General features: G+C 33.0%; 3 protein-coding genes across 6 annotated transcripts; 2 read left to right on the top strand and 1 right to left on the bottom strand.

Moving 5' to 3' along the window:
- The first annotated feature begins 1,631 nt into the window (after positions 1-1,631).
- On the top strand, positions 1,632-5,999 carry LOC108487186 (probable 2-oxoglutarate-dependent dioxygenase At3g50210). Of its 4 annotated transcripts, none has more exons than XM_053020553.1 (12): positions 1,632-1,891; positions 2,365-2,480; positions 2,949-3,067; positions 3,186-3,249; positions 3,874-3,941; positions 4,301-4,359; positions 4,450-4,615; positions 4,727-4,746; positions 4,825-4,871; positions 5,279-5,359; positions 5,438-5,527; positions 5,745-5,999. In XM_053020553.1, the coding sequence occupies exons 1-12, from the start codon at positions 1,858-1,860 to the stop codon at positions 5,823-5,825; spliced, it is 945 nt and encodes a 314-aa protein (XP_052876513.1). In that variant the 5' UTR covers positions 1,632-1,857; the 3' UTR covers positions 5,826-5,999. The 4 variants fall into 4 exon arrangements, with proteins under 4 accessions (XP_052876513.1, XP_052876514.1, XP_017646943.1 ...); XM_017791453.2 differs by having other exon boundaries at positions 1,638-1,891; positions 5,729-5,999; XM_053020554.1 differs by lacking the exon at positions 5,438-5,527.
- A 9,020-nt stretch (positions 6,000-15,019) lies between these two features.
- On the top strand, positions 15,020-18,712 carry LOC108487615 (uncharacterized). Its single transcript, XM_017792000.2, has 9 exons — positions 15,020-15,568; positions 15,818-15,940; positions 16,020-16,172; positions 16,474-16,559; positions 17,374-17,500; positions 17,608-17,685; positions 18,061-18,150; positions 18,256-18,336; positions 18,429-18,712. The coding sequence occupies exons 1-9, from the start codon at positions 15,500-15,502 to the stop codon at positions 18,525-18,527; spliced, it is 906 nt and encodes a 301-aa protein (XP_017647489.2). The 5' UTR covers positions 15,020-15,499; the 3' UTR covers positions 18,528-18,712.
- Positions 18,713-21,004: 2,292 nt separating this feature from the next.
- Positions 21,005-23,254, bottom strand: LOC108487178 (F-box protein SKIP2-like). Its single transcript, XM_017791446.2, has one exon. It carries the CDS (start codon positions 22,983-22,985, stop codon positions 21,348-21,350), a length of 1,638 nt encoding a protein of 545 aa, XP_017646935.1. The 5' UTR covers positions 22,986-23,254; the 3' UTR covers positions 21,005-21,347.
- Between the last annotated feature and the right edge of the window lie 251 nt (positions 23,255-23,505).

The raw sequence follows: 23,505 nt of genomic DNA, 5'->3' as shown, positions 1-23,505 counted from the left end.
CACCGCTAATATTCGATCCATAGCTGAAAAAGGCGCTAATGCTCGATCTATAACGACGTTTTTTGTCCAAGCGCTGCTAAAAACCTATTTTGCTATAGTGCTAATTTAAAATTTTAAAAATTTAAAGGGCCAACATGAAAATTTTTCTATTTTAGGGGGGCTGGGGCCCCTATCAGCCCCCCTAAATTCGCCCTTGGATAGACGGAACATATCACGATACATGAAGCACATAAGTGTTAAAAATACAAGTATCAAAATGCAATATCAGAACATAACAGAGTAGCACCAAAGTGCATGTCATGATTAACACAAGAGCGTTCGGGTTCCTATGACATACCAACTATATCCACGAAGTTCAACACTAGTCTACACGGGCATTTCATGATATTGAATTTACCATCAACTATATATTTTGTGTAAATTTTAAATTATTTATATTTATATACTTAAAAAAACAATATGTCTTGAATTTTAAAATTATATAATCTATTAAGCTTTATTTTCAAAACTTAAATAAAAATTTTCACTTGAAATTTATATTATTTAAAAATAATATTTTTCAGATAATCATAGGTATCCTCATCCATATATGGTTTGAGTCTAATCCTATTCAGGTCAAGAGTGAAATTCAAGTAAAACCCTTTCAATAATGATGACTCCAAAATTCAAACTAATACAAATGGTTAAGGTAAAAGTTCACTATCATTTCTTTCAATCATTTGTTGGTGAAAATAATTTTTTTCTATTACTAAAATGCAAAAATTAAGTTTTTAATCCAAATAACAAAAAAAAACTATAAATTTATCTTTGAGTCTGAATTCAAATTTTAATTGATAATTTTAATTTAATTATTTAAAGTAGTTTAGGAGATGATAATTAATATTAATCTTTTAAAATGATTAGAAATAACATTAATTTTATAAAAGATTTCTATTTTCATTTTTAATGTTTGAATTAATATTTACCTTTCTAATAAAATAATTAGATTCTTTTGACATTATTTTTGCAAATTACTTATATTATTCTTTAACAAATTTTTGAGCATATAAATAAAATATGTCGTGTTAAGTAAAAGTTTGCATATATGTACTTTGCATTTAATCTCATTTCACTACCTTAATTATTTTATCTTAAGATTTTTGTTGTTGTTCATGTATACTTTTCTTTTATTTATTTATATATATATATAATAAAACACCCATGTTTTACTTGGGCATAGTTATTTTAGTGACTCTAGTTAAAGCTTACAAACCCCATCTTATAAGATTGATTCACACTTGATTTAATGTAGTTTTGAATCTTCCCTTGAGAAGCAGTCGACATTCCCTTTTATAAGGAATTAAAAAAATGAATTTCTCCAATTATAATCTAAAAGTTCCATATATGATCTTAATTGTAAAAGATAAATTTATGATTTATATATTCAACTAAACTTATATTATATATTTAAATAAATAAAATTAAGCCCAAATACTATTAAGTTCGAGTTTAACTCAATATTTAAAGCTTGACATTCAATTCAAGTTCGATTTAATATCTATTTTTAAATTTAAGTTCAATTTAAAATATAATTGAAACTCGATTAATTTCGTTTACAAATTTTTATAGTTGGTTAAAAAGAAAATAGTATACTGAAGTATCTCCAATTGAGAAATTTTTTAAGCTCTTTTTGTGGTAGTGGATTCTTATTGCGACAAAACTGAGTAGATGACACAGGACCCAAAAAAAAAAAATACATGACAGGTTTCTCGTCTTTCCATGTACCAAAATCAAATTTAATTTCTTACTAATAATTCATCGAATCTTTGTCCATCTTATAGAGAAAGGTGAAGAAACAAAAAGAAGTTCCTCAACGCCATGGCCACCGATTTCAAATCCATCCCAGTCATCGGTAAATTATATATTATCCCATTATTTTTCCGAAATTATCTATCCAATATATATATATCTGATTAATTTTGCATGCCCTTCTTTCGATTAATACAATTTTTCCTTTCAGAAACTATTGGGTTTTGATTCGAATTCAAGTTCTAAGTTTGATTGAAATTTGAACCTCCATCTTAAATGTTGAGTCTGGGTTTCAAGCAAAAGAAAGAAGGGTTTGATTAATTTAAACTGAAAGCATAAGGAAAATGGTCAATGAAGCAGTGTAATTTATTAATTGAATTAAAGGATTTTGATTAAGGGTGAGTTTTGATGGGCGCTGCGTTTAGCTACTTTTAGCAGTACACATTGCACTGCAGTTAATCACACATCCAAACAAAGCTTAAGTTTGTATCTCTGAAAATCTGAAGATTGTTAAGTTGTGATTATTTTTGGGATTTTAGCCGTCCTTGTTTTTCTTATTTATAAATCGTGATATAGATGTTGCTCCTTTGTTCGCCAAATGCGATGATCCAAAAATGGTTCAAGACCCTGGTGTACGTGAAGTTGTTAAGCAATTGGATCAGGCTTGCCGTGAGGCTGGGTTCTTCTATGCGGTAAAATTTTCACTTCTAGTTATTATTTTATTTCTATGTTCTTCTAATCTCTAAGGTAATTTTACACCTATGATACTGAAACTTTGTTGTAAGTGTTAGATATAAGTACTTATCCGGCACGGATATATTCAATTTTGTCTAAGTTTTTAGATATATTGGAGGATCTTGGAGGGTCATATCTTAATGCTCGTATCTCGATATGCATTGGATATGAATGTTAGATACGGGTGCTTAAAGAAACATAAAAGATTGAACCAGAATAGGTTTATATTAGTATTTTGCTAATAGTCAAAGAATCTTAGAGCATAAAATCTGATTCTCATTTGGAAATTTTCTCATGCTATTTTTCATAGCTGAAAGATGGAGTTTGATTTTTATGCATAAAAACTGAAAATTTTCTTTATATCTTGTTGATAGCCTAACTTGTCGCCCGGTTTTCTTTTTTTGGTACACTTTCGGATTCATTAGAAGGGTCATGGTATCCCTGAGACCATGGTTAAAGAGGTTAGAAATATCACACACAAATTCTTCGATCTTCCTTATGAAGAAAAACTCAAGATCAAGATGACACCAGCTGCTGGATACAGGTTTGTTTGGTGAAGTAGAACCTATATGTGAATATTAGTGGTTTACTGGTTTAAGATTAATGATTAGTGTATATGGATATGGATATCGTTGACTGGGTAAGGTGACATTCAAATGCAGGGGATACCAGAGAATCGGAGAAAACATAACCAAAGGCGTGCCTGATATGCATGAAGCTATTGATGTGGGTGTTACTAACAGCTACTTTATGTTCTACCATTTCATTTTCATTGCACTGCTATTGCAAGGTGCCAGTGGGAATTTTTAATGTGTTTTCTTCAATCTGAAATTGTTATAATCGAATATACAAGGACTTTTGACATAAGTTCTCTGCTGGTGCCATATTGCTAGTTCCAGTTAATCATTGATAAAGGATTCTCTCCACTACCTTTCCGCTACTTTATATACAAGGGTGATTAATGCACTTCCAACTGAACTCTAAGGTTTATATTTGTGCAAATCATATTTCTTTTTTGATTATTTTTTCTTTATCATCATGTCCTATTTTAATTCTTTAAAGTTTCAGTCATAGATTTAGTTGAAAATGCATTATTCACTCTTGGGTAGTGTAGTGGAAACTTCCAATGCTTGGAGAGGTGCTTTGCATGAATCATCTCCGTGCAGCCCTGAAAAAGAGGTGTTTCCGATGTTAGATTATCCTTTTAATTATCTCAATTATATCGTTTTTTCCTTATGGTTGGGATTAACTTTAACAGTTCCATTGTAGGAAAGTATTCTAATAAGTAAGCACATTTTGTTTGCTTCTGTATATATATAATTCCAGTTTGTATGCTTTTCTGGATTACAGTGCTATAAAGAACTAAAACAAGGGATGTATGGAGCTCTTGGAAAACCCATGGAAGGATGCAACCAATGGTACATTATAAGAATTAGTGGTTTCTCAACTGTATCCATTTTACAATATTTTCTTATGCAGTATGGCCGTAAATGAGATTGATCAACTTTGGAAGGGCCTTAATGCAACGTTAGAGATTAAATTTTTTTTCATCCAGGGACCTGAAATTTTCCAGGTGTACATAAAATTCTTGATAATTTAATTAATTGACCTAAGCCATTGCAAAAAGGTTATACGTTACATCTGTCTCACAACGTCATGGATTTGCCATTTTCATGGGAATACTAGTACTGTCAATTTTGCATCTAGTGGCTGATCTGAAAGTTAGGTTGAGTTTTGGAGTTGATGTTCTTTTGTCTTGCAATATTGTATTTGACAGGCCACATTATCCTCCAAACTTCAAAGAACTCATGGAGAAGTATATTAGCCTCTGTACAGGTATGCTTGTCTTTTGTCAGTTTATTTTCTCCTTTAATAATTTTTCTGGCTGGAAATTGATGGCAACCTTTGTATTTTTGTTGCTTACAGAAGTGTCAAGAAAAATTATGCGGGGAATTGCTCTTGCATTGGGTGGATCACCAGATGAATTCGAAGGTGAAAGAGGCGGTGATGCATTTTGGGTGATGCGCCTTATTGGTTACCCAGGAGCATCAACTGCAAATGGAAAATGCACGTCTGAAAATGACATTGGATGGTAATGAATGTGAATGTTGCTGGTTTTCCCTTTGCCTAAGCTGCTGTTCTTTTAGTATTTCCTTACTTTTCTTCACTTGCTTTATCCATGTCTTTTGGCCAAACAATTCAGTGGAGCACACACGGACTATGGTAAAGTTTTCTCTTAACTTGAGACGAGTGATTTAAAAGATTTAGACCGCCATTTTAAATTTTACAATATTTGAACAGGTTTGTTAACATTGGTGAATCAAGATGAAAATATTACTGCACTTCAGGTATGATCCTCTTAGTTTCCTGTTTTAAGGAATTGACAAAACTGATCTATTGCTATCGATTCTCTTGTTAGAAGGGAAGTAGTTATTAATGAAACAGCATGTTTAGATGTTTCTTTTTTAGTTCTGCAAAACTTTTCTTTGTTTATAATTCTGAAGATTACCGCGGCTATAGATAGCACTTTTTTCTTGTTTGACCAAAGCATTGCTTGCTTGATTTTTCTCCATCTTTGATTTTTTAACCAAATGTGAGAGCTTCCTTGTCCTAGGGTTTTCCATTTCATTCTCGAGAACTAAGAGTTTATGCTGGATGGTTTCAACTTTCCCGACTTCTAGTTTTTGTCCTCACCTTTGTATCATACTGCTCCTTTAGTTGTTGACAACAATTAAATCTAATCAAAGTGTTGCAGGTGAGAAACCAAGCTGGTGAGTGGATCTCAGCTCCTCCGATTCCCGGCACGTTTGTCTGTAACATTGGTGATATGTTGAAGGTACATTAACATGAAGCTAAAAGTGATTTCAAATGTTATGTCTATTATATCTTGCTAAAAGGTTTGGTTTAATTGCAGATACTATCCAATGGTTTATATGAGTCAACTCTACATCGAGTTATCAATAAATCTCCGACATATCGTGTCTGTGTTGCCTTTTTTTATGAGGTTAATATTTATTATGATTTGATCAAGGGGTAGGGAAAGGGGTTATCCGGGTTTGAGCATGAGACCTAATGTCATCAAAGACTTGAGCAACGCAAGTCATTTGCCACTACACCGTGGCTAGTTGATTTGCGAGGTTAATATTTACAAGTAGAATTGTATGTCAGTTTTGACCTTCCTGAATATTATTGTTTTTCTGAACAGCCAAATTACGATGCAGCAGTTGAGCCTTTGGAAGTCTGTGTACGGAAGAGCAGTGGAATTCGGAAGTTCGAAAAAGCTGTCTACGGAGAACATTTAGTTAGCAAAGTTCAAACGAACTTCGTAACATAGGAGTTGGAGTTTGAATGTGCAAAACTTTTCATACTCTTGTTGTCTCAAAATGCAGCGATGAAGGTTGAGATGAACCTAATTGTTCAAACTTGGTCTGTGATTTAATCTAATAATTCAATCTTCAGCACTCAACCTTTTAACACATTTCCTCGCTTCTTACTTCTTAATACATAATCATATTAGTGTAACATCTTTCTGTAAATACATAGGAAAGCACAGCTGACAAGAAATGTTACATGTCCCCTAACACTTCCATGCACAGCATTTCTTTGCTAGCAACTTGGGTTTCTCTAAGCTACACTGTAGTGTTAAAAGTACGTAATGATACGATCCAAGTTACATTTAACATTTATTTCTTCAAAGTAATTATCCTCGATTACTGTCCAGACAAATAAAATATATAATTCTCTAAAAACCTTCAAAATACACAAAACTTAGATTATTTATAACCTCTTCTCAACTCATAAATACATTGTGTTTCATCGAACTTGAATCTACATACTCCTGCATTGATAACAACGTCCATACTAATTAATCTAAGACTCAATCAACAATTCTTATAAGTCTTAATAATTTTAAATAATTTTGTTTTTATAAATAATTTTATAATATATAATATATATATATATAAGCATGAGTTTGGAAAACCTTTTGAACGGACAATAATATTTCTTTTACTATATATTATTCATTATATAACTAAATTGACATTAGATTATTAACTACTAGGTTATAATAACAAAATAATATTAATTAGCTAAGGAAAATCCCTTAAATAAATGATAGATAGATAATACATATATATATATATATATATATATTGGTAGCAAAATATTGGAAAGATTTAATTGCAAATTAACAGAAACAACATTAGGATTAGACAGCAAGAAACTACTATCTAACTGAATCTGGTCAGCAACCTTAGCATGAGTGACATGGAACACTCGAGTGCCAATCGGTTACTTTCTCATTAATCCTGCCAAAATATGGGAAGCGAAATTCACTTCCCTTGGAATTTGCTTAATGTCCACTCGCCACTCATGTTTGCACAGTTCTTGGTTCTTAAATCAAATCTCTATTCACATGTCCTTTGAGGCCACCATGGATACCTTTGGCGACTAAAGCATGGTCAGTCTCAACAATAACATCCTTCCACTTAGTATCCTATGCTAGTTGAAGACCATCATAAATAGCCCAAAGCATAGCTTGTTCAACACTGCATCTTACAATATTTCTCCCGATCCCCTACATCCATCTACCTTGCTCATCTCTTGCCACTGTTGCCAAAGATGTGAGAACCATCAACATTTAATTTAAAAGAACTAATAGATGGTGGACTCCACCTACAATTCCTGCTCTGGTTGCTAGTAGTTCCACCAAACCTGCTAGGCCTTAGCTTAATATATCTCGCCCAACACTAAGAAGACTGAATGGCATTGACAAAGTTGAAAGAGACTCATTTGAACACCATGAAATTTCTTTGTTTCCAAAGCTTCCAACAAACAATACCAAAAAAAGATTGCCAAACCACATCCTAGAACACGAGGCCAAAAATTTCCTCAAATTCGCCGAAGCCAATCTTGCATAGCATTAGAAAAAAATTGAATCGAGAGTTTGGAAGGGATAATCTACTTCCAAACCTCCCACAAGATTGCTCTTTTGCAATACTCTCACGGAACACATAGGAAGGGTTCTCCGAAACTCCTCTTTTGCAACGTTCCACACTAGTCATTAGGCGTTCCTTGAAGACCAACCAAAGAAATTGACGAACTCACTGAGGACCATCCAATGATCAAACAATCTCCCATTTATCATCCGATGGGTTTAAGGGTTTCAAAAGCATACTATAAGCAAATTTGACTGTAAAATCACCATTAGGAGACCATATAGAGATAAGTGCATCTTGTCCAATCAAGGGATTTGGCACCGGAATTCCCGCAATATAAGAAAGAATATTATTATCTAAAAAACATCGCAGATAACCCCAATTCCAGTTTTCATCCATAGTTACAACCTCTCTTTGAGTGATAGAAGTATCGATAAGAGAATGACTCTGAAAGTAATTAAGAAGGGGACCTATATCCATTATCCAATTATCAGTCCAAAATTTTACAAGGTTACCATCTCCAACAGACCAAAGAAGACTTTGGTGCAACAGAGGCCAATCCTTAGCAAGCGATCTCCAAACAAATGAGCATTTACTTCATGAAATATCATCCGAGAAAACTTCTAAAATCTTATATTTGTCTCAGAGAACTCTAACCCATAAAGCTTGCTTATTTGTAAGGATATTGAAACCCAAATTGAGTATAAAAGAATCATTTTGTTCTTTAAGGCATCATAAACCAATACTTCTGTCGAAACCTCTTTTTTGAAATTGACTTTTTATTTTTTTTAAAACAAAGATGGAGTCGCCACTGATCTTTTTTATTAGGTGTAATTAGGTCACCTCAAAATTCTATCATCTTAACAAAAGATTAGATTTTACTAAAATGATAATTTTTAGCCTACAAAATCTAAGAATATAGGTTCAGGAGTCTGCTACGTATAAGGAAGGATCAACACCCTCATTTAGACGCTATGAGGGTATTGATCCTTACTTATACGTAGCATAGTTGGTTAATCGATGTTTTGATGTCGAAAATTAAAAATTCAAAGAGAATTTAAAATACGATCCCTCTTTGCATGATTTTTTGATTAAAATATTGCTTAACTAAATTAATTTTCACAAAAAAATACCTTATTTCAAGTTAATCGAGAAAAAAAGATCATGCCCTGTAAGTTAGGACACAATGCTAAAGCATATCGTTTTAAGAGTTGCTTTTGTTTTACCTAATGAATGAGAAATATTTGAAACCAAGGCAATGTTCATTACTTTTTAGAATTGAATATCCATTTTAAAACTGATATGCTTTAGCATTGTATCCTAACTTATATGATATGATCTTTTCTTCTCGATTAACTTAAAATAAAGTCTTTTTTTATGAAAATTAATTTAGTTAAGCAATATTTTAATCAAAAAATCATGCAAGGAGGGATCGTATTTTAAATTCTCTTCAAATTTTTAATTTTTGACATCAAAATATCAAGTAACCATCTAGGTACCAATTTTGGCCTTATAAGGATGCTAATCCTTCCTCATACGTAATAGACTCTCGAACCTATATTCTTAGATTTCGTAGGATAAAAATTATCATTTTAGTAAAATCTAATCTTTTGTTTAGATGATTAAATTTTGAGGTGATCCGATTACACTTAATAAAAAGGATCAGTGGCCACTCCATCTTCATTTTAAAAAAAATAAAAAGGTAAATTAGGCTTTATTTATTTTGTTTTTGTTCTATCTTTGTTTGGGTTTATTTTTTTGTATTGGGCCGGGCAAAATTGGGCCACTACAACTTCCATTAGACAAAGGCTGGCAACAATCCCGACATTTAACCAAAGAAATCTCTTGTTAGAATCAGAACTCCCCCAGATAAAACCCCAGGCAATCTTCTCAATTTCTATGCAAATACCATAAAAGATTTTCATAGTTTGCATAAAATAATTACATATCAGCAACAGAACTAACCTTGCTAAAGTATCCCGTCCTGCCATCATAAGCATATTGGCATTTCAGCTATCCAACTTACGTCGGACTTTATTCACAATAAAATTAAAAGTATTCGTTATGACTCACTTATAAAACAAGGGCAGACCCAAATAGGTCTCCAAATCATCAGAATGATATAACCTAAGGATGCTACAAATAGTGACAGTATTGTTACATTTGTATCTTTCGATAAGAACACCGTAGTTTTCTGCCCATTAACTTTGTGTCCCGAAGCCGCTTTAAATGTATTAAGAGCATCTTTTATTCTATGTGCATGATCAACATTTGCTTCAACATATAAGAAAAGATCATCCGCGAAGAAAAGATGTGAAATGGGCTATCTTTACCCAAAAGTAATTGGTTTCCAAGTCTTATCTTCAACCCCTCTCTAGATTAATTGACCTAATATCTCCATACAAAGAACGAAAATGTAAGGAGACAGTGGGCAGCCTTACCTAATACCCCTCTTAGGAAAGAACTTATCTGAAAGCCTTCTATTCCATACTATCTGTATGGAAATCGACGAGATACATTCTATGACAACACTAGATAAAGTCGAAGGAAAACCAACATCCAATAAGGTATCTTCAATAAAATTCCAATAGAGTTATCGTATGCTTTCTCCAGGTCCATTTTTATAGCCATCCAGGTTTTCCCTTTTTTGGTGCGCATCAAATGTACAGTCTCTTGGGCAATAATATTGTTGTCTTTGATTTGTCTCCCCGCCACGAAACTGACTTGATTTTGAACGATGAGGGAATGGAAAATTGGCTTGAGACGGTTGGCAATAACCTTAGTAACAATCTTGTACAGAACATTACATAGATTTATTAGACGATAATGGGACAAAAATTCAGGATTCTTGATCTTAAGAATGAGAACCTCATTATTATAGCACCAACAATCCCCAAACTTCAAAGCAGAATTTTTGTTAGAATTCTGCCTTACGAGAGCTTTATTATGGAAAAACTTCCTATTGCGGTTTCCAAACTGAATCCAGTCAAATCTCAAATTTTGCTTCCAAAGTAATTCTTCCTCATCCAGAACCTTCTCATGCTTGACTTGCAACTCAACTTCAAGATTCAGAAGATACATGGACCATCTTTGATAGATGTGACCATAAACCTCAAAATTTTATTTTTTTTAAATATTAGTAGTAAGAGAAATAAGATTACCAAATATTTTTGACCCATGTCTCAAATTATCCCGAACAAATTGAGAAAACGTAGGATGAGACACCCAAGAAGTTAAAAAGCGAAAAGGCCTAACTCAAAGGGCGTGGCTAGGAGAATTCATGGATAACAAAATAGGACTATGATCAGATTTGAGACAAGGGAGATGAAAGACTGTTGCATTAGAGAAGAAACGACACCACTCACTATTCCCAATTTTCCGATCAAGTCTTTCAAAAATAGCCTATCTTCTCCAAGTAAATTGAGGACATTTGAAACCAAGGTCCCTCAAGCCATTGCTATGAAAACAATTCTGGAATAATTTACATCCAGAAATAATTGGGTGACCCCCTCTCTTTTCATTCGGGGTGAGAAGAAAGTTGAAATCCCCAATCAAAACCCAAGGCTCGTTAACAGATTGTGCAACCTGATCCAATAGATCCCACAAGACCTTACGTTTTTGCTTATCCGCGTAACTATAAACAAACATCACCAGAATATTTGTTGAACCCATCTTCTTTCCCAAACAATAATGAATAAACTGTGGATCATTGAAAAGAACGTGGACCTGGACACTATTTTTCCAACAAGTCCATAAACCCCCAGCAAAGCCTCGAGCTTTTATCCTATGGGAACAGTCCAAACCAATCTTCGAGATGATTTCGTCAGCCTTCGAACCACTAACACGTGTCTCAAGAAAAGCAACAATATCAACCTCAAAATTTGCAAAATAATCTCTAACAATCCAAACAAATTTAGGAGGCGCACACCCTTGACAGTTCCAAACAAACAGACTTGGTAACATCATAGAGTTAATGAAAAGAAAATAAAAGAAACATGGAATAAACCCACCCTAAGCATCCAAGTTGGTCGCCTCATCAGAAACCGCTGAAGCCTCTTGTAAACAACCTGAGTCCATAATCAAGCTTTCAGACCTAGTTCTGTCTACAACCTTTATTATCGCTTCAGCTACAGGCTCATGATCATAAGCCCTCACCTTAAATTTACTTCATTTACCTCGAAAAATGTGGGAAGCTTTCCTCAAACGTTTAGGTTCATTAACTTTCAACGAGATCCAACCAATAGTATGCACAACTTGTTTTGGTAATGGATCAATAAAAATCACATTGCCCATGGGAATGTTAGGGTTCCGATTCTCAACAAAATTAATAACCGAATGACATTTCGAGTTCAAAATCGTCGCACCTATCTTTTCTACAAATTCCTAATGCGGTCCTTGTACCAACGAAACAATAACCGTACTGGAATTTTCCACCGTCTACAACTTTGAAATTTCCCTGTGATTAATAACTCGCAAGTTGAATGAAGAGGAGTTGGGATTTGGGTCAAGTATTTAAAATGCTTTGTAGTATGACACCCATTTAGTTCAGCAATCCTTAGAACCCAACTTAGAAAGTCCAACATCCATTCGAGCTTGTTTATCTTGAGGCCTAACTATCAGGCAAACCCGTCTCTTTAGCAGACCATCTCGCCTCTAGGCCTGATTCCATAACGACCGCCCCAAAATCCAAGCCTGAATCGGAGTAACGAAGCACCTGAGTAAAAGCCATCTTGTGTGTTGACATGTCTTCTCCTAAGGGGTTATTATAAATGGCAACCCATTTGCCTTTTAATTTGGCTGAATCAACGGGAACAGACTCCTAGAATCCCTCATGATTCTTATCTCGTAAATCTTATAGAGCATTGAAGCATAATCTCGATGAAACTGACCATTTCCTTCCATCTCGAGCAGTCGTCTATTTCTAATTGATCTTACTACTCTGACGATCTACTAACATCTAAGGTCTAAACATATCCGAATCATATTCCTTCTCGACCATAACAGGAGCTTCATGGTTCCCTCAATCTACTATTTGCACAGCCAACTCTTCATTATGTATTTCATGTGCAGAAACACAGGAGCAGGAATCTCTCAAATGCCCACAACGCCTACAAGAAAAACAAATGTTGAGGAGGGACTCATATTCCACACATTGAAGGCGACCATCCACTTTAATTCTAGAGACCAAAGGCTTGTTAAGATCAAGGAGAATAGCCATACTGATGAACCGACCCCTATCGCATTACAAGTATTATCATTCAGTTTAATGACATGCCCAATAGTTTTTCCAATGCTTGTTAAGACACTCTTCCGATACAAAAAACTCAGGAGACCAGGAAGGCGGATCTAGCCACTACATTCGACGGATAAGGTTGACTAGTAGAGAAGAACTTCTACCATGGTTGAAACGTTAAATATTGCCCAAAGACAACCACAGTCCTTCTGTGAGAGCCTGAACATATTCCATTCCTATCTGGATCTTCACCCTGAAATAATCGTTCTCCAAATCCATGATTTTAACAGAAGTGGATGACTTTCATAGGTGATAAATTTTATTAGAAAGAATCTGGAAACTTATCTTCCTTCCCAAAAGCTTGACCAAAACCACTTGAGCCATACTCTTGTACAAAATCTGATAGGCCCTTTCAGAAATCAAATCGAAGGTAACCATCTTCTATTCCAATTAGCGGCGTTTTATCAAAAAACGCTGCAAAAATTGTAAAACACAGAGCAATAGCGGCGTTTACCAAAAACGCCACTAAAAACCAGATCATTAGCGGCGCTTTTGGTAAAACGCCGCTAAAAACCAGGGCATTAGCGGCACTTTTGGTAAAACGTCGCTAAAAGACAGGGCATTACCAGCGCTTTTGGTAAAACGCCGCTAAAAGACATATAACTCTTAAAATCTTAAACCCTAAAAAAATCATAAACACTACTTTATAACCCCTAAAATAGTAAACCCCTAAATCTTAACAAACCCTAAATACTAAATTATAACCCCTAAAACCCTAAACGCCGTAATAGGTGCATTTTTAGCGGCGCTAGGTTATAAACGCCGCTAATGTTAAATTATTTTGTTCAAAACTTCGTTGTTTAGCTATCTTATTTTTTACCCACACTTGATACACTTAACATTTTCCCTATTTTTCCCCAGTTTTATTTCCCCCTTCTTCCTCATCCTAAATCCCTAAAGTATTATCACCCATTCCCAAATTCTATATCCAAATCCCTAACTAATTTAATAATAATAAAAATTAATTTTAACAATTAAACTTAAATTTAGAAATTTGAAACATAGAGAATTAAATTCTTAAGAATAGAAATATAATGACTAAATTTTAATTTTCTGAAAAGTACAAATACTTATCTCATATTTTAACTTTTAAAGATTAGGTGGTTTAGAATTACTTTTTCTTTTTAAGATTTAACACTCTTATGCGAAAAGATAGTATTTAACTCGTATATTTATTAAAAGTTTATATAAAAATTAATTTAAAAGTCTATATAAAATTAATTGTTATTTTGGTTATAATCATAAAGTTAATTGTGTTTTGAATTTTATTATAGAAAATATTTGTTAAAAATGAAAAAATTAAAATACTATTATTTAAAATAATTTAAAGTTTTTGGGTATATGACTTATTGTTTTTAATTTATATATTAAATAAATTCTTATATAATAGTAAAAGAGATAGTCTTAATTTTAAAATATTGAATTAATTATGTTTAAGATTTATGGCTTAGGGTATATGATTTAAGGTTTAAAATTTAAGAGTTACTATTTTAAGGTTTATGGATTATGGGTTATGGGTTTATGGATTATGGTTTATAGTTTATGGTTTAAGGGTTGGGGTTTAAGGTTTAGGGGTTAGGGGTTAGGGATTAGGGGTTAGGGGTTTAGGGGTTATGTTGTATGATTTAGGGTTTAGGGGATAAAAGTTACGGGTTTAGGTTTAGATTAATTAGTATTTTTAATTTATATATTAAATAATTTATTATATATTCGTAAAAGAGATAATATATATTAAATTTAAGATATTAAAATTATGATTATAGTTTAATTTATTTAAGAGATAATAGTTAAACTTTATATATATTTAGGATTTAACTTGAGATTTGTTAAATGATGAAATTTTATGTAATCAATTAATGCTTTTATATTTAAAATATTTAATCTAAACAATTTGATATATAAAAATATATAAAAATTCAAATTTTATCTAATTATTTAAAACGTGTATGATTAAATCAAAATTAAAGTTTTAACTATACATTTAAACCACAATTAGAATTTCAAGTCTGTAATTACACATTAAACCGAAATTCATATATAATTCGAGATGTATCTCTATCAAAATTTAGGTGTATACATATAATTAAATATAATTTAAATTATTTAAGAGATAATGATAAAATTTATATATATTAAAACAAAATAAAAAATTTTAGCAGAGCAAAAAAGTGAGAAAATAACTTTTTGTGACGTTTTTATTAAAAATGCCGTAAAAAGTAAACAGGTGTTTTTTATCGCAAAATTTTTTACACAAAATGGTGCCATCTTGTTACCCAAAATGCATTAGACTTTTTCGTTCCCCCCTTCCCCCCGAAATCCCAAAATTTGACAAGAAATCTTTTTTTCTTCCCTCCTTTCTTTTCCCAAAATCGGTTCCCTCCCCAAAGAAATCCTAAAATTTCACTTGAAATTTCTTCTGTTTTCTGTCCCATTTTATTTTTCCCAAATCATTTCTCCCCTACCCCGATTTCCTTTATTTTTTCCCCCAATTTCCCCAAATCGGCAGCCCTCTGGTTCACTCTGGAACTTGTCTTCATTAAAGCCATTAGGTCTCCTCAGATCCATCAATGGACTTTCATTTCAAAAAGCTTCTCATCTTTTTTCTTGTTCCCGCTTCAATGCTCGTCGAATCAACGAGTCATTCCTCATTTCAGATGGAAGATGTGATGGCTTCAAGGTCAGGGCTACACCGGTTCCTGGAAACATAGGCGACACAAATGACTCTAGTGGTTTAGCTACGAGCATGCAACTTGGAGCCATGTTTGCCATTTGGTATATTTTGAATATCTACTTCAACATTTTCAACAAGCAGGTTATAAATCCAATTTCATCTCTCTTTCTGTTTGTGTAATAATAAACTGGGTCTTTCATTAGACCACTAGTCACATCTTGAAGCTAAAGATGTAGCTTTTTTTCATTTTCCTCTAGTCTTGTCTGTTTTCTTGGAAACCAAGCTCCCATTGAGATTAAAATGCAATTTAAAGCAATGGGTAGAACTTGAAGTTAGCTTTTGATGGTTAAAAGTGGTAGAATATCAAGTGCATTCTTGTTGTTTATGAAGGTTTTAAAGGTGTATACGTTTCCAGCAACAGTTACAGCTTTCCACTTTGGGTGTGGGACTTTGATGATCCTTATAATGTGGGCTTCAAATCTTTACCATCGACCAAAGCTTACTCGTTCTCAGGTATTTTTCATAAATTTCAATCACATAGTTCTGTTTCAATTCTGAAAGTAAAGTGTTTTTTTTACGAAGCAATTTTCAGCTTGCAGTAATCATTCCATTGGCTATAGTTCACACTCTTGGCAACCTTTTGACAAATGTTAGTATTGGGAGAGTTAATGTCTCCTTCACTCACACCATTAAAGCAATGGAGCCCTTTTTCATAGTCTTATTCTCTGTTCTTTTTCTTCGAGAGGTATGAGTTTATGTACTGTTTGATTTGATTACTGTTTGAAACCAACAAGTATTTTTTTCTTTTTCTGAATGTTTGAGGTTCCAATTCTTTCAGCTCTCCAGTTTTTATAGAAATGAGGAGCTTGTTTGTAATTATATTTCAAATATGAATATGGAGATATGATGCTTAAGATTTCTTAAAATATATCGAACAAAATTTTAATAACTCAAATATACTTGTGTCATCTACACTTGGCTCTGAAATCTGATAAATTAATACTATCATGTCATTGACTTTGTTTTTAACAATTTCATTTTTGCAGTGGCCTACATTTTGGATAGTGTTCTCCCTCATACCAGTTGTTGGTGGAGTGGCATTAGCATCCTTCACTGAGGCATCTTTTAATTGGTAAGAACTAGGAAGGATTCTCTTAATAACAAAACCCGTAACCCGGGTCTAAGTAAGTGTGTGTTAAATTTTTTGAGTTTTCCCGTATAATTGGAGAACTATACTCTATGCCTATACTTGGACACAAATGCCCACTAGACCAAATGCCCAATGTCTGATATTCTTCACGTCTAGTTTGTAGCTATTAGATTTTTTCTCTTAGAACTCCTATTAACTCTCAATGGGCTCATTCTTGGAATACCCAAATTTTCAAATCTCTCACTTTTGACGTGGTTCAATGATCAGTGTCTGCTACAATTGGATGCTAAGGGCTTTTAGCATTAGCTCCAGGTTACATCTTATATTGATCCCTTAGAGGCTGAGATTTCTTTAGCTTACAAATCTCATAAATTTTATAAATTTCTTTTAACTATGATGAGTCTGACAGCTAACTCAGTACTTTTCTAGTTATTGTAGTTAGACATTAGTGTATTTTGATTGATGCTTCAAAATAATTTAAAAATTGAAATTGCTGAACAAATAAGCAGCTAGTAGAAATCTAATGCCCTAATAAACATTTCAAGCTTGTTATCAGAGTCTCTGGACTTAATTTAGCTGGTAAAATTGTTTGGTTATGCATAAGGATGTAGGTCTGAATCACATCTTTCAGCAAAGGGTGAGGGAGTGGGGGTTGAGGTAAGTTGCGATCTAGCCCACATGGTATAGCCTGGTAGTTGATTCAGTTTTGCTGATTTCTTTTGAGCCGTTAGTTATTATTTTTAGTTGTTTGTTTTATTTTGGTTCTCATCATTATTCTTTTATTGGACTATCACAGTACCATATACAACATGTGTACCCAAAAATTCTTTGAAGAAGATTTGCTTCAAGATACTAGTGCTTACTATTCACGGAAGGCATCAAGCTGGATTGAGGAAGATTCTTGTCCGGAATACATGTTGAAGGCAAGTGCTTAAGTTTTCCTGCTTTTGTTTTTTTATAGGTTTTAAGTTTTTTACTCTGATTAATTGAGATGGTTCTAATTGTTTTATTTACTTTAATGTTAATGCAGTCTGAAGAATGCTTGAGAAAGGAAAGGGAGAGAGTGTCTCATTACCTGCATTCAAGCAGTGAGACAAAATTGTTAAAGGTGAGTGAAATGGCTGGAATAGGTTAATAAAGAGCCTTTTTTCTGTGAGCTTAATTTTGGCTTGATGGTGATTTTCTTTTTCTTAGTGAATTTCGTTAATTCTTTGCTCAAAGACAGTCACTCAAATGAATAGTGTTTGATGAATGAAAGTAGTCACTTAGATGTAACAATAGAAGCTGGGTGAATTCTCTTTGAGTGGAAAGATCTGGTTGTTGTTTTATATGTTTCCTTCTCGTTACCTAGGCATTGAGATTGCATGTTTTTGACGTATGAATTGACATGGAATTATGTGATAAGAATTAACAATAAGTTCTTATAAAGATAGTTCTATAATTCCTAGAGCATTCTATTTATTACTGTTTGTTCTTTATCTAGAAAGTGCAACATGAGTTGTTGGTCACATATGCAAATTGGCTACTTGAAAAGGAGCATTCAGGATGCAGGGCCTTGCTTAGAGATGACAAGGTATTGTTCAATCTTTTTCTTTTCTAGCAATGCTTACTCTTCTTGCTATTAGCTCCAGCAAATGTATGCGTTAGATATTAACTTGGCCTTCTTTACACTCTGTAGGTGGAGGATCTTTCTAGGATGTACAGGCTTTATTGTAAAATACCTCGAGGCTTGGAGCCTGTTGCTAATGTATTCAAGCAGGTCTGAATATTTTGTTTTCTCTGTTCTGCAAACCAATTGATCTTCTTTCTCATGTCCCTAAAAACTAAACCTAAAGTACTTCCTTGTTGCAGCATGTTACTGCTGAAGGTACAGCCTTGGTTCAACAGGCAGAAGATGCTGTGAGTAACTATGTTAATTTTGTTGTTGTCCTTCTACACCCTATTTTGTAATCGTCTACTTGCATATTTGCATATACTTAATAATAATCTCCTGTCAACTAATTATTCTAATTTTTTATTTAATTGTTTTGTTTCAACATTTTATTTTTATTTGAGTTGAAAGAAGAAAAACACAAATTGCAATTTTGACTTAGTTAATCAATTTAAATAATCAATGTTGATATTTCACATGGGAATTAAGTCCTTATTTCATTTAAGGAACTTCATTATAATATTTTATTTTATTGATATCTTTATATTTAATCTAATTTTTATTATTTATTTTAGTTTTGATTCTAAATTTTTACTTTTATTTTAATATTTAAGATAACTTGAGTTCTAACTTTTGATTTTAATTGTGTTATTATTTTATTATTTTAAATTCTAAATTTAAATTCATTAATTTTTGTATTTAGTTTTAAAGTTAAAATTTTAATAGAAAATTTAATTTGATAATGAATTTTAAATTTTTATATTTTCATGACTTTTATAATATTTTGTAATATATATTTTTTTGAATTTCATGACTTTTAGCGGCATTTTTGAGAAAAGTGCTGCTAAAGGTCTTGATCTTTAGCGGCGTTTGTAGGAAAAGCGCTGCTAAAGAATCTTTAGCGGCATTTGTGGAAAAAGCGTCGCTAAAGGTCATGATCTTTAGCGGTATTTTTTTCAAATAAACGCTGTAAACTTTAGTGGCGCCATCTATAGCGGCGTTTTTTGCGGTGCTTGTTAAAGCACCGCTAAAGACCTTAAAAAACGCCGCTAAAAATTAATTTTGCTGCAGTTACTAGTCACATCTTCATCAAGCAATTGTACATCATTATTTTGTTTGTGCAATACCCATTCTGTAGCCCTCGAAGCCCCAAGTAGCATGTCTTTGAAAGACACCCGTGAGTTAAAGTGCCTATCAATCCCATTGGGACTCCCATATTCATCGACAACCATAATATGTTGATCAACCCCCAGATCATCCTTTGGCATGCGAACTTTCTTGGTAGTTTTATCCTTCAACATAGCCATCGGCGAAGAACGTGGAGACAAGATTTCCATTGTTTTTTTGAATAATCACAATTTAGTTAATGCATATATTATTAATTATTATATAACAATAACAAAATAATTTAACCATGAATTCACAATTCTTTTCAAATAAGCATACTAAAATATTATTGATATAATATAAAAATTATGATTATTTTATTAATAGAGTTTTAATATAAAATATGAAATAATTTTATTTTATTTATTTTATTAATAGTGTCACAATTATTATTATGTAATTAAACTTTAGATCTATATTAAGTTATATGTATTATTTTAAATTGATTATCACTTTATTAAGGTTATGGTTATATATGAATTAAAATAATATTTAGCCTTATAAATAGATTATAACTTAAATAGTGTTATAATTATATATAAATTAAAGCTAAGATTTAGCCTTATAGAAATATGCATTAGTATTCAAACAGCATTTAAAGAATCACTGAACAAACTTTTAGTATTATTAAAGTCCTATTATTATTCGATATATGTAGAGTAAGATTTCAGGAGTAATAGTCTGTTATGCTGAAGTTGCTTTTATTTTTGGCAGGGCATTTGTAAAATAAGTTCATTAATTTTGTATTAGATAAAATTATATGAATAATATTGTTAATTGAGTTTGAGTTGAATTTTATATTTTAACATGAAATAATAATTCAATATTAATAATAAATATTTTTTAAATTAATTATTACTTAATTAGTATTATAGTTATAGATTAATTATGATTAGTATTATATATTTTAATTATTTTAATAATAATTACTTACATTAGTTATATGATCTAAAAAATTATTTTATTAAATATAAATATATTTATGTGCAACACAAAATTTGAGAACGTTCATCCTAAATGTGGTTTTAAAATAATTATAAAAAATATTATTTATTTTTAAGATTTTTATTTTTTAAAATATAGTCACCTTACAAGTCTAATTGTTTTTGTATTCATATAATTCATATTCACTTAGAGTTTGCTCCTAGAAATATAGCCTTCCCTAACCCTCGTGTCAATCTCGATGACCAAACTTGAATGCGCATGTAACAGTAAAAATAGACGAAATTTTTAGCATAATGATTAATTTACTCTTTAATTTATTAATTTGTCCGTTTTTTAATAAATAAAGTAAAATACAATTTGACTTGGTTTTAGTTTGTTTTCTTTTTAATGAAAGTAAATATAAGAGGATATTTCCCCCGGAAGTTGAATTAATGCCTGTTCTAGCTTTAAAATTTAGATTTCAAAGAAAATTGCAAAGGCTGTTTAAAGTTTAAACACAGTGAAAGAGTTGAAAAAAATCAGGCATGCGATTTCAGACCAAGAATTAAGAAGAAATTTCTTTATCAAAGTCGAGATGAAAGAAAAGGCTTACCAAGTACGTCCAATGATTCTAGAAAATCAACATGACCATTCAAAACATTGAGTTGTAGAAGGAAAGGACATATGTTTAGAATTGAGATTCGAATTTCAAAAGGTAGTAATCCATGGGCATGGGAATGGAATCTAATTTCAGACCTACAAAATGCCACCTCTTATACAAAGTGCAAATATCTATGCACAGATATAAAAAAATAACACATTGTAGAAAGGGGAGATACAATACGACTACAAAAAATCATCAGAAAATACGTGGCCAATTATTTCCCATGCTTTTTCCTTCCAAATTTGCACATTCCCAAGAAAAAATGTAATCAAGAACTACAAAAAGCATTAAGAAAATGATTCGTCTCACAAAGTTGCATTGTGATCAAATCAAGAATATTGTTCCAACTCTTAAAAAGGATCATTCACAAGTTACTATTAAAACTATCATCATTGTTAGACCACCTTCTAAATGTGCATGCCACAAAATTCCTACTAGCAAAAAGCCCAAACTTTGACCTTAACAATGCTAACCTGCCATTGCTGCTCGTCGAAGCATCTCTGTCAGTTACTTGGCTAACCACCTGCGGAAAATCCACCCCAACTTCATGTATTCCACCATTGCTGACACTAGCCTCAAAACCACCATCTATCTCACAAGCATCCATATTGATCACTAGAGATCCCCTTTGTTCGCGCAACCATTCACCAGCCTCACAACTCACTCCCCTACATTTCCTCAACTTAATTTTCACCAAACTGGGACAACCAGAACCCAGTGCTTCAATGGCAATATCCGAAATAGGACATCCCTTGATGCAAAGTTTCTTCAAAGCCATACATTTTGCTGCAATGCACGCAATCTCTGTATTACCAATAGTCCCACTTCCACAAAGTGCTAATCTTTCAAGTTTCGAGCAATTAGAAGCAATGGCTCCCAAGCTCAAATGGGTAGCATTAACGCCAACCAGAACAAGTTCTTCTAAATTAGGACAGTGTTTGGCTACAGCAACCAAACCCTCATCTCCAATCCTATTAGTCCTCCAACCATCAACATGAAGCTTCTTTAACAACTTACAATGCTCAGCTACACTAACAAGCCCATAATTTGAACAATCTGGGGTTTTCACAATATGCAAATTTTCAATTTTGGTGCATTTGGAAATAGCAGATAGGCCAATATCACTTACTTGAAGCCTCTCAAGGTGAATTTCCATCAAAGCATCATTGTTACCTTTGCTATTATAGTTATTAAGATGGATATTTTCTTTTCCGTTTCGATTTCGATTCCCAATTAATTGAAGGACTCTGTCCCAATCACCCAAACAATGTATAATTTTCAAAGCCTTAAGGTTTTTTGCTCCAACCACAAGCGGTTCAAAAGACTGACCGTTAACGAGCTCCTTCAAGCAAATCGTTTTCAGCGAAGAAGCTGCCGCTCCAGGCCCGATCGCCTCAGCTCCGTCGTGGATTCCTCTGAGCCTTTTCACCGATAACTCTTCTAAATTCGAGCAATAATCAAGGACAGCGTTCAAAGCTTTGGCACCGAACGTACAAGAACCACAAGAAAGTTTCCTTAGGTTCTTAGAATTCTTAGCAAAAGCCGACATCCCTTCATCGCTGATTTCGCGGCAACCGCGGAGCTTAAGCCGTGTGAGGTTTTGGCAACGGATTGACATAGCAACCAAAGCGCGGTCGCTTAAGCTGATTGATCTACGGCTACAACGTAGAGTGAGTTTGGTTACGGAATCGAAGCGCATAAAGATAGAAGGCAAAGAAGCTTCGATCTCAGATTGAGCGTCGAGAGACAAACGGTGGCGGCTCCAACCGTCAACGCACAGCCACCGCTTGCAGACAAGCGAACAACGGTTCCGATCACCATGGCCGAGGAATTGAAAAACATAAGCTAAACACTCGTCGGGAATCTCAGCGGTGTAATCCCGATTCGCAAAAATCTCATCGGAAAATCCATCGCTGGAACCCAAACTAGAAGAAGATAAAAAGCCAAAACGGTGGCTGAAGGAGCTTTCCCTGTCTAAAGCGGCGGAAGGAGATTGACCCATTGTGGCGGGTGCAGTATAGGCGCCAGCGACAGAAAGCAAACACAGAGAGAATAGCTTTTTTTTTTTTTTCTTCTTTGAAATTAGGTTTGGGAAATGTGTTTGGGAAAGAAATTATAAGGGTGGGTTGAAAAGTGGGGTATATAATATACATGAATTTGGCCCCGTCAAATGGGGCGTGGTGCTTGTCCTCGTCGCAATCACCATGGCTGACTAAACATCCATTATTTTAAATTAAACCCCCCATTTCCTTTTCTTCCATTTTAGGTGCGCATAGCAATTCGCATTTAACTCAATAAATTCAGTTCTTCAAACTTCACCATAATTGTTTACAGGCTCATTTCATCTAGTTTAAAATTGAAATAAATATAAAAATATAAAAATTTCTCTATACTTTAGTCTATATACTTAAAAAAGTTTTATTTTTTTAATTTAAAAATCAATCCTATCATTAACATCGTTAGTGTTATCGACAAATTTTATCAATTTAACAAGTTGATTAAACTGTCCTTATATGACATTG

The sequence above is a fragment of the Gossypium arboreum genome, chromosome 10 (assembly GCF_025698485.1).
Source record: "Gossypium arboreum isolate Shixiya-1 chromosome 10, ASM2569848v2, whole genome shotgun sequence".
Classification (NCBI taxonomy): domain Eukaryota; kingdom Viridiplantae; phylum Streptophyta; class Magnoliopsida; order Malvales; family Malvaceae; genus Gossypium; species Gossypium arboreum.
The sequence above is the reverse complement of the archived record's forward strand: the minus strand, read 5'-3'. Positions and strand labels throughout refer to the sequence as shown.

Excerpts from the sequence above, each read along its gene's own strand:
- LOC108487178 (XM_017791446.2), bottom strand. The coding sequence starts at position 22,985 with ATGGGTCAATCTCCTTCCGCCGCTTTAGACAGGGAAAGCTCCTTCAGC.
- LOC108487186 (XM_017791453.2), top strand. The coding sequence starts at position 1,858 with ATGGCCACCGATTTCAAATCCATCCCAGTCATCG. Across the intron at positions 3,250-3,873 it reads ATATGCATGAAGCTATTGAT|TGCTATAAAGAACTAAAACA; the intron begins GTGGGTGTTACT and ends TCTGGATTACAG. Across the intron at positions 5,360-5,437 it reads ACATTGGTGATATGTTGAAG|ATACTATCCAATGGTTTATA; the intron begins GTACATTAACAT and ends GTTTAATTGCAG.
- LOC108487615 (XM_017792000.2), top strand. The coding sequence starts at position 15,500 with ATGCAACTTGGAGCCATGTTTGCCATTTGGTATATTTTGAATATCTAC. Across the intron at positions 16,173-16,473 it reads CTGTTCTTTTTCTTCGAGAG|TGGCCTACATTTTGGATAGT; the intron begins GTATGAGTTTAT and ends TCATTTTTGCAG. Across the intron at positions 17,501-17,607 it reads GTCCGGAATACATGTTGAAG|TCTGAAGAATGCTTGAGAAA; the intron begins GCAAGTGCTTAA and ends ATGTTAATGCAG.